The 16,561-nt window shown below is 43.2% G+C and overlaps 1 protein-coding gene across 3 annotated transcripts in view; it reads left to right on the top strand.

The window, feature by feature from the left end:
• LOC141200706 (zinc finger E-box-binding homeobox protein zag-1-like) overlaps positions 1-16,561 on the top strand; it is a 188,756-nt gene that overhangs the window by 152,867 nt on the left and 19,328 nt on the right. For all 3 annotated transcript variants that reach the window (XM_073663321.1, XM_073663319.1, XM_073663320.1), the window contains exon 3: positions 4,770-4,891. In XM_073663321.1, the coding sequence (XP_073519422.1) occupies positions 4,770-4,891 (122 nt within the window). The remainder of the gene's footprint in view (positions 1-4,769; positions 4,892-16,561) is intronic.

Below are 16,561 nucleotides of genomic sequence, written 5' to 3'. Positions count from 1 at the left end.
TTGGACACATTTGGCTATGGACTTTATAACTGACCTTCCCCCCTCTGAGGGTTTTACTGTCATCTGGGTGGTCGTGGACCGTTTTAGCAAGATGTGTCACTTGGTTCCCTTCGTCAAACTGCCCTGCGCTAAAACTCTCGCTAAGGCCTTTGTCAAGGAAATTGTCAGACTTCATGGCATTCCTACTGACATTGTTTCTGATAGGGGTCCTCAGTTCGTGGCTCGTTTTTGGCGTGCCTTTTGTGACAGGTTGGGAATTCATTTGTCGTTTTCGTCCGGATATCATCCTGAATCTAATGGCCAGACAGAAAGGAAAAACCAGGATGTTGAGCAGTTCTTGCGTTGTTTTGTGGCAGACAATCAAGAGGGGTGGTCTGAGTTTCTGCCACTTGCCGAATTTGCTCTGAACAATCATACATCTTCTTCTGCTGGTTGTTCGCCTTTTTTTTGTTGTTCTGGGAGACATCCGTCGTTTGGGTCGTTCTCCAAGTTGGGATCTGCCGTGCCTGAGGAGGAGAATTTTTCCGGTGATTTGGAAAGAGTTTGGATGGATGTGCGTGGTAATCTTCAGGAGGCCAACAGAAAATCTAAAGACTACTTTGATAGGAAACGACAGGAGGTTTTGTTCGCTGTTGGTGACATGGTTTGGTTGTCCTCTAGGAATCTGCTGTTGAGGATTCCTTCTAAGAAATTGGGTCCCAAGTTTGTAGGGCCCTTTAAGGTGCTTCAGGTTGTCAACCAATCTGCTGTTAGGTTGGAGGTTCCTACCTCCTGGAGAATTAATCCGGTCTTTCATGTCTCTCTGTTAAAAAAAGCTGTTGTGTCGGATGGTGACGCCTCTGCCTCTGTTCCTCCGGTGGTGGAGGACGGGGAATATGAAATTTCTCGCATCCTTGACTCTAGACGGTATAGAGGTAGTTTGCAGTATCTTGTGGCCTGGAAAGGTTTCGGACCCGAGGATAACTCTTGGGTGAGGTCAGATGATGTTTCCGCGTCCAGACTTATCAGAGCGTTTCACAGGAGATTTCCTGATAAGCCTGGTCCTAGGGGATCCGGAGGATCCTCTTAGAAGGGGGGGTACTGTTAGAACCTTGCTGTTAGGTTTTTTTTCCTTTGCTGGTCACATGACCTTGTTGGCCTATTTAGTCCTGCTCCGCCCTTCTGGCTTTGCTGGACTTCATTGTATATCTACTTTCTAGCTAGCCTGTGCTCTGTATCTAACTCTGTTAGTTTGCTTGGCCTACGGACCTCTATGTTCTATCTATTTTGTTTGTTCGTCTGTCTGCTACTATTTCTGTTAGGAGGTGTCCCATATTCCTCCCAGTCCTTAGTACTTGTAGGGATTCCCTCCCCACATCTATAGGTCTCCGTACAGACTAGATTAGGACTTTAGCAGGTCTGATCGCAGGATCAGGTTCCCTGTTACATCGTAGGGATTCAGCTGAGTCCTATAGTAGGGACAGATCTCCTCTCTTTCCTTAGCTTTGGTAGCAGAACATAACACATACCTCCCTTTGATGACCTTATGTGGGAGCTGATTGTGGAATGTGCTAGTACTGTTAGAATTTTATGAGATCCTCAACTTACAGGATATCTTCACCCCCTGGAAGTCCCAGGCAATAGATATTGTTGGCATATGTTTTATTGTGATTTTACATTCAAATAGAGATCAAATATGGCATGTATAGCATCATCCATTCAGGTGTTATTGAGTTGGAGGTGTTAGAGTGGCCTTAAAGCGATGTGAGTGAATGCTTTCTGTTCTTCGCTAAGATGCCGAAAATGTATCTCCCATAATTATCAGATTAATGTAAACCCCAATATTAATCACTGGACACCGGAGACAGAGTGTCTATGAAACATGCTTTGATGAGAGGACACTTATGCCTGGGAAGGCAGTTCTCCTCCTCTGCGTAAATGAATCTCAGACTGGTTGTCTCTCCCCCAACAAATCTTTCTGCTGTAATTACCTGGTCACTGCAGGAGGCTGCTACTTCAATGGAGATGGAGGTGTTACATCTCTTGCCCTGTTATAATTAGTTTTTCTCACTTTCCCATATGTTCAATGTAATGGTGAAGTTTCCCCTTCTCTGAAGATGTATTTATGAATTTTATTTTTTTCTCTGACAGGTAAGTTATAAGTGAAGAGACCGGTTCTATTGATTTGACTGACTTATAAATGATCCTAGTCTGAGAACTAAGTAACATTAACCTGATCCCGACTCTAATATCAACTAGCAGAGAAATAGTTCAGATCTAAATGCCAAGTTTGGGGCCACAAGAATATCTGAAGCCATAAACAGAGAGGAACTCCAGCCTCACATATAAATCCTATGTGGTCTGGTTTAGAAATATTGTATTTTTTTTTAGAATTAAAGCTCTAGAATATCGACTCTAACACATTAATACTGGAAAGTATATAAGACATTACTTTGATGCCAACATGGTATTTCCAGAGCCCACACACTTTTAGCAGTGGCTTTTAATAGAATACAGAGCAGTAGACTGAATCACACATTCGGCAGCACTTAGATTGGAATGAGTTGAAAGTCTTTAAATATTCTGAAAAATAATAAGAAATTATAAATAATTATTTTTATCATTAAGAGGTTTTACCATCCCAGTAAAAGTATTTTTTTTACTATTTTTGCAGAGATTTAGCAATTCCTATAATGCATCACTGGTGGACACAGATAGAAGAGAGCCCCTGTTCAACAACAATTGTACCCTATGCAGTACAATAGCTCATCATAATACACAATTCCACCTGCTTTTAAAGTGGCCCCCTTATCTATTGGGCCGCTGTGAAGCTGCACAGGTTACACCAATGATATGTCCGCTCCTAAATGTATGTTCATATTTAATAAGTATTTAAACATTGTAGAATATAATTTACTTACTAGGTTGTATAACTTTGTAACTACAATATACTACTTTTCTAGCGCTGGCTCTGAGTTTCTTTTATGGCCCACAATACAGCAGATTGTCATTGAAAACGCAAATAAACATCAATAAACTGCAAGGTTTTCCAATTCAGTAAATAAATGTAATTTGTTATTCACATACAATATTCTAATATACTTCATCTATCAATTCACGAGTTTTCCATCCAGATCTCTGAATGCTGTCATTTAATAGAAGTTTTACTCAATGTCCACCAACAGACGTATCGATCAGTATTATTTGTGCTATTATGAGGAGCCGGTGTGGCCTACACAAGCTACCAAGGCCAGCGGGGTCTCCGGACTTGTCTCCCATCTGTTGGCAATTACCAAGGGAGCTGACAGCAGCGGATCTTGTGTACCCAATTGCATTCAGCATGGCAGAACATTCTTCATTAAGAGGGGTTGTCCACTACTCAGTCAACCCTTTATAATTGCCATATTCCCCCGTGTAAAATAAAACCAAGCAACATTCACCTCCAGTCCTGTCGCCGTTCCAGCAACGTTGACGTCAAGGCTCGTATGACGTTGTTGTGTCTCATGAGCCCTGCAGCCTATTAGTGGTCTTTAATGGGCCGCTTTACTTTTACTTCCTTTGGATGAAACTGACATCCGGAAGAAATGAGAGCTGCTGCTGCTGCTCTCTGACTACCTCCAGACGTCAGTTACGTTCAAAGAAAGTGACAGTATAGTGGCCGCTAATTGGCTGCAGGACTCACATGGCATTACAATGTCACACTAGCCCAGAATGGAGTACAGGCTGCCTTTATTTTACTTGGAGGAATATAGCAATCAGGGCAGGTAAGTGTGGGTATTTCTGTGCATGGCACTCATACTCGATATTGAATAAATCAAAATGTTTTGAAAATTTTGTTTCAATTTTTTCATCATTTGCATATCATTAACATAATTCCATGACTTTTCTTTCTTAATGATGCAAGTTCAATGTTGAGGAGTGTATTTATAAAGTTACCTTTATTTTACATAGATTAATTCTATATTTAGACTGTAAAATTAATTTAAAGAGGTTATCCGGCCTTAGGCTATAAGTCTGCAGTCACTCTATGTGACTGCAGACTTGTGAATCCTCACATCGCGTGAATTGTGAACTGTGAGGATTCTCCAATGCAGGGAGCGGCGGGCACAGAACTGCATATATGCGGCCACTTGCCGACTATTGGGGGCCGGACACAGTGTAGTTAAAATGTGTCCGAAAGTATACAAATCACATACTTGCGGTTACATGACCGCCCGCTTCCGTTGATGGCAGCGGAGAATCATCACAGCACGCAGTGCATGCAATATGAGGATTCACAAGTCTGCAGTCACATGGAGTGACTGCAGACTTGTAGCCTAAAGGCAGACAACCCTTTTAAAGCTTTAAATCAAAGTACCGTAATGGAAAGATTGGTAAAAAATGTATAAGGTGACTTTTTACTTTAAGATGTAACATATACCGTAAAATTCCTTTAATCTGGCATTAATAGGTGCTAATGGCTGTCATATTCTAATATTTTAGATTATTAGATGATTCTAAGAAAGTATCTACCGTGTACTTGTCAAAGTTGGGATTGAGAAGTTCCATAATAGTTTCTATGGTTAGTCCTTGCACTCTGTTCTTGTGACATTGAAGACATTGAAGTTGTGTCTAAAAAACAAAATAAATGGATAATTTAAATTTTAGAAAAAGGATATTGGATTTTATTTATTTCATTGTAGTAATGTATATGGTCCTCTGCACCATCAGATACGTCAGATATTATTCATTATTCATGTTATTCTTCTGACAATCTTTAGTATGTATTGATTACTGTTATTTTCTTTAAGGGCCAGAACTGAAATCTTGTGGTCATTGTGGAAAGGATTATAGATTAATGGAAAGTGGCTCACAGATTGACTCTACTGTAAATGCTTGTCATTGCTATGACTCTACACAGAAGGACTTCCAGGTATGGAATAATCGCTATAACTGGAATTTTAGAGAATTGTCTTACTTTTAGCACATTTCCAAAGATTTTATGATTTAAGGAGTTAGCCAATTAATTTTTATTTTAAAAAATTTGTTGGACTCAAGATATTGTGGTACCTTACTAATATATTTTATAGGTTCTCTTTTGTGAATTGCCACCTGCTTGTTAGTACAGCTTCAATTTCACCAGTATCTGTATCCACTGGATGCAGATACTGTTGATCACAATTGTAGAGAAGGGAGCCTTAGACTCCCTCCTCCACCATCCAGCCTGTGCCTCTGAGTTTCAAAGCAGCAGGCACAATGACCTCATTAGGTTAGCACACAGACCGGACGATCAGGGGAAGAAGGTTAGGTGAGTAGTTTTATTTATTTTTAAATTGTCAATCAGAACTTGATGGAAACTGTGGAGTCCATCATACTGTGAGGAAGCTATGGGGTTCATTGTACTATGAGGGGGAGCTGTGGAGTCCATCATACTATGTGGAGAGCTGTGGGGTCCATCTTACTGTATAGGAGAGGAGTGGGGTCCATCATACGGTATGGAAAGCATTGGGGGCCATTATACAGTGTGTGGAGAGTAGTGGGCTCTATCATCCTGGGTGAGGGAACTGTGGGGTCCATCTTACAATGAGTATGAAGCTGCAGGGGACATTATACAGTATGTGGGGAGAGTCTACCGAGGGCCATCATGTTGTGTGCGCGAGCTATGGGGTTCATCATAAAATGTATACATCATACTGTGTGTAGGGGAGGATCATACTGTGTATAGAGAGCTGTGGGGTCCATCATACAGTTTAGGGGAGCAATTAGAATCATCATAAAGAGTGAGGGGGAGCTGTGGAGTCCATCATACTGTGTGGGGAAGCTGCGGGTCCCATCATGGTCTGTAAGGTAGCAGCGAGGTTTGCGTGTGAGGTCTTTCATTCTGTAGGGACCATCATGCTGTGTGGGAGGTGCTATGCGGATTATCATGATATATGTTGGGTCAGTGGGACATCAGGCCGTGTAAAGGTAGCTGTGGGGGTCATCATCCTATGTGTAGGGGACTGTGGGGAAACTGTGGAACCATCATATTGTGTGTGGGTGGCTGTAGGAGTATTATAATGTGTGGAGGCGTGTGAGGTTATCATACTGTGTGGGGGGACTAAGGCGGTATCAAAATGAGTGGAGGTTACTGTGAGCATCATATTGTGTGTGAGTGGCTGTGGGAGTATTATAATGTGTGGGGGGTGTGAGGTTATACTGTGTGGAGGACTGAGGCGGTATCAAAATATATGGAGGTTACTGTGAGCATCATATTGTGTGGGGGAAGGTGTTGATCAAGTAACATCTATATGTACTATATATACTAAAGCCTGAGTAATAGGAGCATTGTGATTTATAAACTTTATAAAAATAAGTAAATTATATGTTTTTTATTAGTTGCTAGTACTGATAAGAATGCATGTTACAATAAGCCCTAACATGCAGTAGAAGCTAGTCAACATACTTAATTCTGCTAAATGTTAAGTGACAAAAATGTAATCTAAAATAATAATGAGCAGAATTAAGTTGTTCTAAGGGATTCTTTGAATTATGTGTCTTTAATAGTGATGAACGAGCATACTCGCAAGTACTCAGTGCTCGCCCGAGCATCTCAGTACTCGAGATGCTCGGAGCTCGCCGAATACTTGCAAGATGCTCGGGCGGATGCTCGGGTCCTCTTCCTGCATGTTTGGCTCTCTTTAGAGCGCCAATCAACATGCAGGGATTGCCGGCCACTAATTGTAATGCCGCAGCCTTGATGGTTGTGGCATTACAGTGATTGGCTGGCCGCACAGTGTCATCAGGTCTATATAAGACCTGGCGCCGCTGTGCTCGTCAGTCTACTCTGCAATCAGGCAGTGTAGGGAGAGCTGCTGAGCTAGGGAGAGATTTTCTTGTTTCTAGTTAGGGTAGGTATACCAAACTATATTAGAGACACATATCCATCTCAACAAACAGTCCTTCTGAGGACTAATCCATCTGCAGAGATATGAGGCATGCAGTGTATATAGGCAGGCAGTGTATATAGCAGACAGCAGTGCATATAGCACAAGAGGCTCCATTCCAATTCTGCCTTCTGCTGCTGTTAAATATTTCTAGACAAAGGCACAGGTCTCAGGGGCCAGGAATATTTTTCTTTGGATCCTAATCCTCATTATTTGCTTAAAAATCAATCCAGAGAACACCGTTTTTCTGTGTCATTTGCTTGTTGGCACTGCAGAATACAGCCAGGTCCTTTCCATATTACAGCGCTAAAAATCCAACTATTTAAAACGTGTTTTGTCCGTCACACGGATCACATATATACGTTTTCAGAAAATACTGCCATTTCTAACCTCCATTAAAAATTTGTTTCAGTGTGTCAGTGAAGCAATTGACACCAGATTCTGTTCAAAATAGTTACCTACAGATTGGTATTTAAAACTGTGTTTTCTCCGTCACACGGATCAAATATACAGTATGTGTTCAGAAAATACTGCCATTTTTGGCCTCCATTCAAATTTTTTTTCACTGTGTCAGCGAAGTTTTTGACATCGGTTTGCTGTTGAAAATAGTTACCTACATGCCAGGTATTTAAAACTGTGTTTTCTCCTTCACACGAATCACATATAAGTTCGCTCCAAATTCAGTCATTTGTAGTGAGCGTGGAAGATATTGTCCTCCAATTAAAATGGGCAAGGCACGTGGCAAGGGACGGGGAACTGGACGTGATGGTGATGGTGCATGCAGAGGCCGAGGCCAAGGTCGTGGGCAAGCTGAAATTGTGCCACAACAAACACCCACATCTTCTCGCCTGACCTTCCTGTTCCAATTCCTAGGGGACAGCAGCACACCACTATTGAACCCAGAGCAGTGTCAAAAGGTTGTTGGTTGGATAGCGGATAATGCTTCCAGTCACTTAGCCACCACCACCACCCTGTCTTCCACATGGTCAAGTCTCAGTAGCCGTGAGTCTGGACCGCATGTTCCTCACCCTGATCCTCCTTCCTCCCACCATGCCGAGTGCCCGGAGACAAATGATCCCACACTTGGACACTCTGAAGAGCTGTTCACTTTTCCATTTATAGATTCGTGCCTCTCACCCGGTCCACTTGAAGCGAGGCAAGAGGAGATCGCATGTAGCAATGCCCAAATATTTGAGCAGCCATGGTCACACGAAGGCGACGGTGGGAAAGTGTCACAAGAGGTGGACGATGATGAGACACAATTGCCAGAAAGTCAGGAGGAGGACCAGAGTGCGGAAGTGGAAGACGAGGTGGTGGATGATATAGTAACTGACCCAACCTGGCAGGAGGAAATGCAGAGCGAGGAGAGCAGCACACAGGGGGAGGGAGGCAGAGCACCCCAACAGGCAGGAAGAAGCAGTCTGGTTGCCACAGACAGAAGGCAGGCAACCATTACCCATAACACCAACACAAAGGAAGTTGCCAGTACAACTGTTAGGTGTTCCCTAGTCTGGTTGTTTTTTAAAGACTGTGCCGATAACCCCAAAAAGGCCATTTGCACCACCTGCCAGGCCAGCATCAGCAGGGGTGGCAAAACTAGCAGCCTGACCACCAGCAGCATGATCAGGCACATGGCAGCAAAGCACCCGACTTTGTGGGCCGAACCCCAGGGTTCAAGAACAGTGTCTGCGGGTGGCACCATTGCTTCTTCCACTGTTGTGCATGCAAGCCAATCCCCTGTCCATGGTGCATGCGAAGATGCCTCCTGCCCTGCACCTGTCATTGCACACTCTCAAGTAGCAGCATCAGGAACCACGTCCACGTCCTAGTCCCAGCGCAGCGTTCAGTTGTCCATACCCCAGTCCTTGGAACACAAGCGCAAATACGCAGCCAACGCCCCACAGGCCACACTACTGAATTCTCACATTTCACGACTGCTTGCACCCGAAATGTTGCCTTTTAGGCTCGTGGAAACGGAAGCATTCCGCAACCTGATGGCGGTGGCCGTCCCTCGGTACTCGGTCCCCAGCCACCACTATTTCTCCCGGTGTGCCGTCCCCGCATTACACAAGCACATGTCTCAAAACATTAGCCGTGCCCTCAACAATGCAGTTACCGGGAAAGTCCACCTAACCACGGACACGTGGACAGATGCTTGGCAGGGACGGTACATCTCGCTGACGGCACACTGGGTTAACATAGTGGAAGCTGGGACCCAGTCGGACCTTGGGATGGAACACGTCCTCCTGACGCCAAGGATTGTGGTCCCTAGGTCAATCAGGGTTGCTCACACGGTCTACAGCTCCTGCACCTCATCCTCCTCCTCCTTTTTAGCCTCCATCTCCGAAATGACCACATCAGTCACAAGCTGGAAGCACTTCAGCACTGCCTCGGCCAAGCGGCAACAGGCTGTGATGAAGCTAGTATGCTTAGGTTATAAACCACACAATGCTGAAGAGTTGTGGACTGCTCTGAAAGAGCAGGCAGATCTGTGGCTCACACCGCTGAACCTACAGCCAGGCATGGTCGTGTGTGACAATGGCCGGAACCTGGTGGTGGCTCTGAGGCGAGGCGAGCTCACACACGTACCATGCCTGGCCCATGTGCTTAACCTTGTGGTTCAGCGGTTTCTCAAATCCTACCCGGAGCTTCCGGATCTGCTTGTTAAAGTACGCCACCTGGGTGCCCATTTTAGAAAGTCACCTACAGCTTCCGCCACCCTTGCCGTGTTTCAGCAGCGTTTGCAGCTTCCGGCTCACAGACTGGTGTGTGATGTCCCCATGCATTGGAACTCTACGCTGCAGATGTTGGGAAGGATTTGTGAGCAGAAGAGGTCAGTTGTTGAGTACCAGCATCAACAAGGCCGTCGGTATTCAGTTCAGACTCCACACATAAGACCTCAGGAGTGGACATGGATGTCAGACATATGTACCATCCTCCTAAACTTTGAGGACACCTCCAAGATGGTGAGCGGCGATGACGCCATAATTAGTATCATCGTCCCGCTTCTCTGTCTTCTAAAACGCTCTCTGCTCACAATGAAACAGGAAGCATTGCAGGCGGGGCACGATGAAATGGAGCAAGGAACCATACAGAGTGATTACACACAGCCCAGCCTCATCTCATCCCAACGTGGATTGGAGGACAATGAGGAAGAGGAGGAGAAGGAAGAACAGGAGCTAGTTTCATGCGCTATAGATGGTACTACCTGCACAGCTGTTCAGCATTGATGGCCAGAGGACAGAGAGGAGGAGGAGGAGAGCATGATCAGTCATCCTCTTGGTGAGGACACGGAAGTCTTGCCTGTTAGTAGTCTGGCACGCATGGCTGAGTATATGTTACGCTGCCTTTCCCATGACCCTCGCGTTCTCAAAATTTTGGGTGACAGTCATTACTGGTTGGTGACACTTCTAGACCCACGCTACAAGGAGAACTTTATAGCTCTTATTCCTGAGGCAGATAGGTCTACAAAATGGGGCTGTACCAGAAGGCCCTTGTTGGGAACTATTAAAAGAATTCCCATCTGAAAATGCTGGCAGCAGAGGTCACACTTCGTTGGACAACCAAGGAGTACAGGCGAGAGAGACACAACTTCAATACAGCAGAGGCAGGGGAACACTGTCAAAGTTATGGGAGAATTTTGTCAGCCCCTCCCATCGCCCAAGCCCTGAGGCGCGGGGTACTCTCACAAGGAGTGCAAAGTTTGGGAAGATGCTGAGGGAGTACCTTGCCGACCATACAAACGTCCTCCGTGATTCCTCTGTGCCTTATAATTATTGGGTATCCAAGCTGGATACGTGGAATGAACTGGCTCTGTATGCCTTGGAGGTCCTGGCCTGCCCTGCCGTCAGCGTTTTATCAGAGCGGGTTTTTAGTGCCACTGGTGGAATTATAACTGATAAGCGCATCAGCCTGTCAACTGGAAATGCTGACAGGCTGACTCTTATAAAAATGAACAAGGGCTGGATTGGGCCAGACTTCTCAACACCACCAAATGATAGCAGCGTAACATAAACTCAAATCCAGTGTCTTTTCTTGGGAGGTGTATTCTCATGCACCTTTTCACACCCAGACATGGGTATACTCTTCCTGATTTTGGCTATTTGCTCTTGTCCTCCTCCTTCTCCTCATCCTCCACCACCATACCACCAGGGTGACCGTGGTCCGTGATGCAACACCCACATAATTTTTTTAAAGGGTGTTTATGATGCCCATAAAAAAAAAAATTTATACAGTATGTTCATGTATACCCCCCAGGGGTAAATGTTTGTTAGCCCATACACATAGTGCATGGGCATTACAAGTATAGGAGGCCCGCTCCTTTCTAATGGGAACATTTTTTTATGAGGCCCTCCTCCACGTCTCTTCCAAGGGGCATTGGAGTGCTTCCCAATTTTTGGCAGCCCTTGCATTCATTGCATAGGCAAACACAATGGGAGGCCCACTTCCTAATAATGGTAACATTGTTTTCAGGAGGCCCTCTGATCTCCTCGTCTCTTCCAAGGGGCATTGGAGTGCCTCCAAATTTTTGGCAACCCTTGCATTCACTGCATAGGCAAATACAATGGGAGACCCACTTCCTAATAATGGGAACATTGTTTTCAGGAGGCCCTCTGACATCCACGTCTCTTCGAAGGGGCATTGGAGTGCCTCCAAATTTTTGGCAACCCTTGCATTCACTGAATAGGCAAACACAATGGGAGACCCACTTCCTAATAATGGGAACATTGTTTTCAGGAGGCCCTCTGACCTCCTCGTCTCTTCCAAGGGGCATTGGAGTGCCTCCAAATTTTTGGCAACCCTTGCATTCACTGCATAGGCAAACACAATGGGAGACCCACTTCCTCATAATGGGAACATTGTTTTCAGGAGGCCCTCCTCTAAGTCTCTTCAAAGGGGTATTGGGCTGAGTCCAAATTTTGACCAGCCCTGCCACTCACTGCATATGCAATAATAGCATAGGAGACCCACTCTTTAGTAATGGGAACAATAAAACATTGCCGGCTGATGGCTCTCTAAGAATAGTGAGGGGCGACTGCTGGCCCTTTAAGAATAGTAAAGGCCACCTGATGGCCCTATAAAAATAGGCTTTGTGACTTTCAGAGTCCCTCCTTCATAAATGAAACACGATGTGTCTGATGCTATCTCACACACCACATGGCCAGATAACGTTGCAAAATGTTAAAATGACATTTCCTGGTGAATGCATTTGTCACGGTTGAAAGCAATGCAAAAGTGAAAAAACGCATCAAAAACGCTACGTGTGAACATAGCCCAAGGTGTGGAGGAGCATTTTTGTTTTTGGTTATTTATTTTGCTTTATATACAAGTCATTACCCTGGAAAGGATGTTCCTTAACATATTTCCCAGGAAAATCCATTTTGGTTTAGTTTTGGTATGTTTTATTGTGAGTCTGTAAAAGTAGCGTAATACCTCTGACAAAGTTGTTGACAGAAGTGTCCTGGGAGTCAGAGATGCTTCCAGGGGTCTTCCCCATGCTGTTCCCAGGTCATTTGAGCACTGTTCCCATCGATTTGGTCAATTTTTAGGCCCTCTGCTGACTGCCGGGGGGAGCCGCCTGATAAATGCTCGAGTTTCCCATAGACTTACATTGGGCTCGTTGCTCGGGTCGAGCACCCGAGTATTCCAATATGCTCGACCCGAGCAACGAGTACCCGAGCATTTTAGTGCTCGCTCATCACTAGTCTTTAATTAACAATCAAGTTGGACAGTTCTTCATTAGTGATTTGGTCTAGACAATTCCTATAAATATCTCCTTCTCTTTAAATCTATTCAGAATTTACTGGGGCGCATATCACAGGCCCTGATAGCCCCACTTCAATGTGTTTTACTTATAAAAAATATCCTAGCATCATAATAACAAAATGTTCCCTAAGATAATCCAAAGTGAATGACTCTGCAACTTTACAGAGGTTACTGCTATAAAATGAAAAATAATCTAATGTGACGTGCAGATCAGACAATGGCGGAAGGAAATCAAAGCCTAATAAAATTATTGTATTTCACATGCAATGAGATGATATCTACAAGCATACTCTCTTGATTAAAGGGAACCTGTCACCATGTTTTTCTCATATAACCTACGGCCATCACCTTTCAGCCCCATGTGATAGCATTCTAAAATGCTGTATATATCGCTGGTCTTCAGCCTGTGCCTCCTCTTTTCTTGCAATGCCATCCTCATTCTCTACTTTGTGTGGATGAGGCATCCTACGTCATCCACACAGTGTTCACCATGGCGCTCTTGCGCAGGCGTACTTCTCTCTGCCCTGCGGAAGGCGGAGCAAAGTACTGTAATGCACATGCGCCAGCGCTCTTTGACCTTTCCCTGCGCATGCGCAGAGCAGTACTTTGCTCTGCCCTCAGCAGGGCAAAGAGAAGTACGCCTGGGCAGGAGCACGATTGGGGATCGTAAGGAGAGAGGAGGCGCTCTACCAAGACCAGCGACGCCCATGGGACCAGACCGCGCCATAGGTGAATATAATAAAAGGTCTTTTTTTTGCCTTAAAGGACGAATTGGAGTCATATATACAGCATTTTAGAATGCTGTCACATGGGGCTGAAAGGTGGTGGCCGTAGGTTATATGGGGAAAAAATGGCGACAGGTTCTGTTTAATTGGTTATATTCCCTTTACATGTTCTCTTGTTTTCCTATATGGCATTTGGCACTTTGAATCAACAGCAATGGAAAAGTTAATACAGCAAGTGATTGGAGTCGTATGTTTTCCCTATGTGTGATCATACTGATAGGGTAATTGGCTCCAAGAGTTGAGCATAAGATTGACAGGCGAGAGTTGAGCATAAGATTGACAGGCTGCCCACCGCTGTGGCAGCCGGAGCACGGCAGCCTTCATTTCTGCAGCGGGCATCCTATTCTCCACATACTGGGCACCTCTGATGTTATAACGGTGGCTGAAAAAGTGAAGACTGCCATGGAGGACCGGACTGGACGCCAAACCAGGGCAGCACAAATATTTTGTTCAACTCTATTGGCTTCTTGAAATTTGTTTAAGTCTGTGGGCATTTAAGATAAAAAAAAGTAGCAGTGTGAGTGATGACAATCTCTGCACAGTGCTCAGGTATCACAGGGCCTATTTGACCAACCGGAGATAAATAAAGATAAAGTTGATGTAATTAAACAAAAATAAATTGACAAATTTATTTTGCAGTCATTTATTACAGCAAAAATTCACAGAATTTATGTGCAAAAAAAGTTTTTTTTAGCTGTGGGAAATCTGTTGCATGCACAGATTGTTTCAAACCCTCCACATACTCGCAATAATTTACTTCCAGACTATAACTTGACCATTCGAGAATCCTCCTTTTTTCTGTAACCAATCAATCTTCTGATATATAATTTCACATTTATATCTACAAACACTCTCCATTAGAAATTACAGCTGCCCAAAGTTTCAATGTCAAATCACCAACAAACTATAACCTTTCCACCACCATATTCTTTTATTTAAATCTTGTTAGTTTTCACCAAACATATCTTCTGGTACTAAGGCTAGAAAACGATGGGTCAATGCACGAGGAATAAATAAGACGAGTTCCTCCAAGATCCTCTCTCAGAGAGCGTTCATATGAGAATATTTTACAGTCCTCCATTCCTGGCCTCTGGTCTTCTGACCTAAACTAACAGCCTTATATATTAGTCCAATAAAATGAGGCTGATTGTTCCGGTCAGGAGACCCAAAGTTGAGCCGGGAGTTGCTGCCAGAACACAGACTGTAAAATATGGGTGTGTGATTACACCCTTACTATTTTCATTCTAGTTTTATGTCTTTAAAATAGTAATATATCTGTATTTTTGGTTTAAGAATTGATTGTAAAAGCTATGAGTATTTTTGTCTTATATCGATGTGTCCCACCTTTTTAAGATTAAAAAATACTTTACATGGGGTGTCCAAACATTTTCACATGACTGCATTGTGAGAAAGAATGAGAAAAAGAGAAGTTACTTCTGTCATATGATTCATTTGGAAAGTGCACTATCACTATATGCAGCACTGGGGATGAAGTAACAACACATCTATAAGAAAATGTGTTTCTTGTCAAAATGAAACTTTTGTGGTAGTAGAAATATAACCTGCACATGATCCTATTCTTTAATCTTTATATAATAATAGTCTTATAATATTTCTTATTCATTTTAGTGATAATAGTGTCTTTATGTGAATATTGTATATGATAGCAATATATGCAAACAGAGGAAAACACCACACATCTTATGGAAATGCAAGTCATGCTATTATTAGTAATCACAGATATATGAGGACAAAAGATAACAGCAGGACTGTTTAGGAGAAACAGGAAATTAGAGAAAAACCGACCAGGGAGTCCTGACCGAGATAAAGCCGAAACGTGCATCGGGGTGGACGCCACTCTACTGGGGAGCCTATACACAATAAGTTTATGTATCCTACTGCCTGGATATGCCTGGGATACTCTATATCTATTTAACATGGTTAGGAGGACGAAGCCTCTTTGGGATCATGGTATCTGTACTTAATCCTTATTGAGGCAGCCCTCTCACTCATCGGAAGTGTGTATATATAATTATGGGTATCACATATTTGTACTTATTATACCCTTGCGGGATACTACCATTTTTTCTCCCCTGATTTGTTACTTTCAATTTGATATTACCTTAACATTGTGTGCGCGTCTTTGTTACTTTAGCAAAAACCTCCTTCCACCATTGTTCTTGATCCCTAATAAAGTACATTCTTTTTTAAACGTATTATGGACTCCTTTGTTGGTTTTTCTCATACAGTTGATCATGGTCATTTGGATGTTTTTAGTTGTCATTAAGATTTAAAAAGAGAAAACACAGTAGTTTGACAATAAATGGCTTCACCCAACCAATAACCATGAGTGGAGAAAAAGTTTTTTTGTTATCATCCATATTCTCTGAAACAAGACCAAGAAAGGAAAAATTATTCCGGGGTATGTAAACTTTTGAGCACAATTGTATATATAGATATGTATGGGCAGCACTGTAGCCTTGCAGCACTAAGGTCCTGGGTTCAAATATCACCAAGGACAACATCTGCAAGGAGTGTGTATGTTTGCATGGGTTTCCTCCAGTTTCCTCCCATATATCAAAGACATACTGATAGGGAATTTATATTGTGAGCCCCAATGGGGACTGTGATGATAATGTCTGTAAAGTGCTGTGGAATAAATGGCACTATGTAAGCGAGAAAAAAAAATAGATACCATATATACATATATTACCCTTTCAAATAAAACAATCCGTCTGCCAAAATCAGATGATCAAGAACTGTGTTATTCCCGTATTTCTACATTTAAGGTAGCTTTGCTCAGGTTCGTAGTACCAAAATAATGCCGGTTTATTCATTTTTATTTTCCTTATTTTTGTATAAATCTGACCTGAAACTTATAAAAGTAAAGAGAACCAAATCAAACAAATGAGTAAAAAATATTAGACTTTGTCATTTTTTATAGCCAAAAATTACTCAGTATCGCATTTGTGTGTGAGTAGCAAAAGTACATTTAGGAGTGGATAACCTGTTTCATTTAAAAAATAGGGTTCTATCAAAGTCTGGTGATAACAACACATTTGAGAAAGCGTATAATGGCACAAACAAATGAGATTTTTGAGGACCTCAGAAAATGAGTTGTTGATG

Source organism: Phyllobates terribilis, unplaced genomic scaffold, assembly GCF_046119375.1.
Source record: "Phyllobates terribilis strain yellow unplaced genomic scaffold, ASM4611937v1 Scaffold_2__4_contigs__length_985480577, whole genome shotgun sequence".
In the NCBI taxonomy this organism is placed as follows: Eukaryota; Metazoa; Chordata; class Amphibia; order Anura; family Dendrobatidae; genus Phyllobates; species Phyllobates terribilis.
This window is presented reverse-complemented; position numbering and strand designations above follow the sequence as displayed.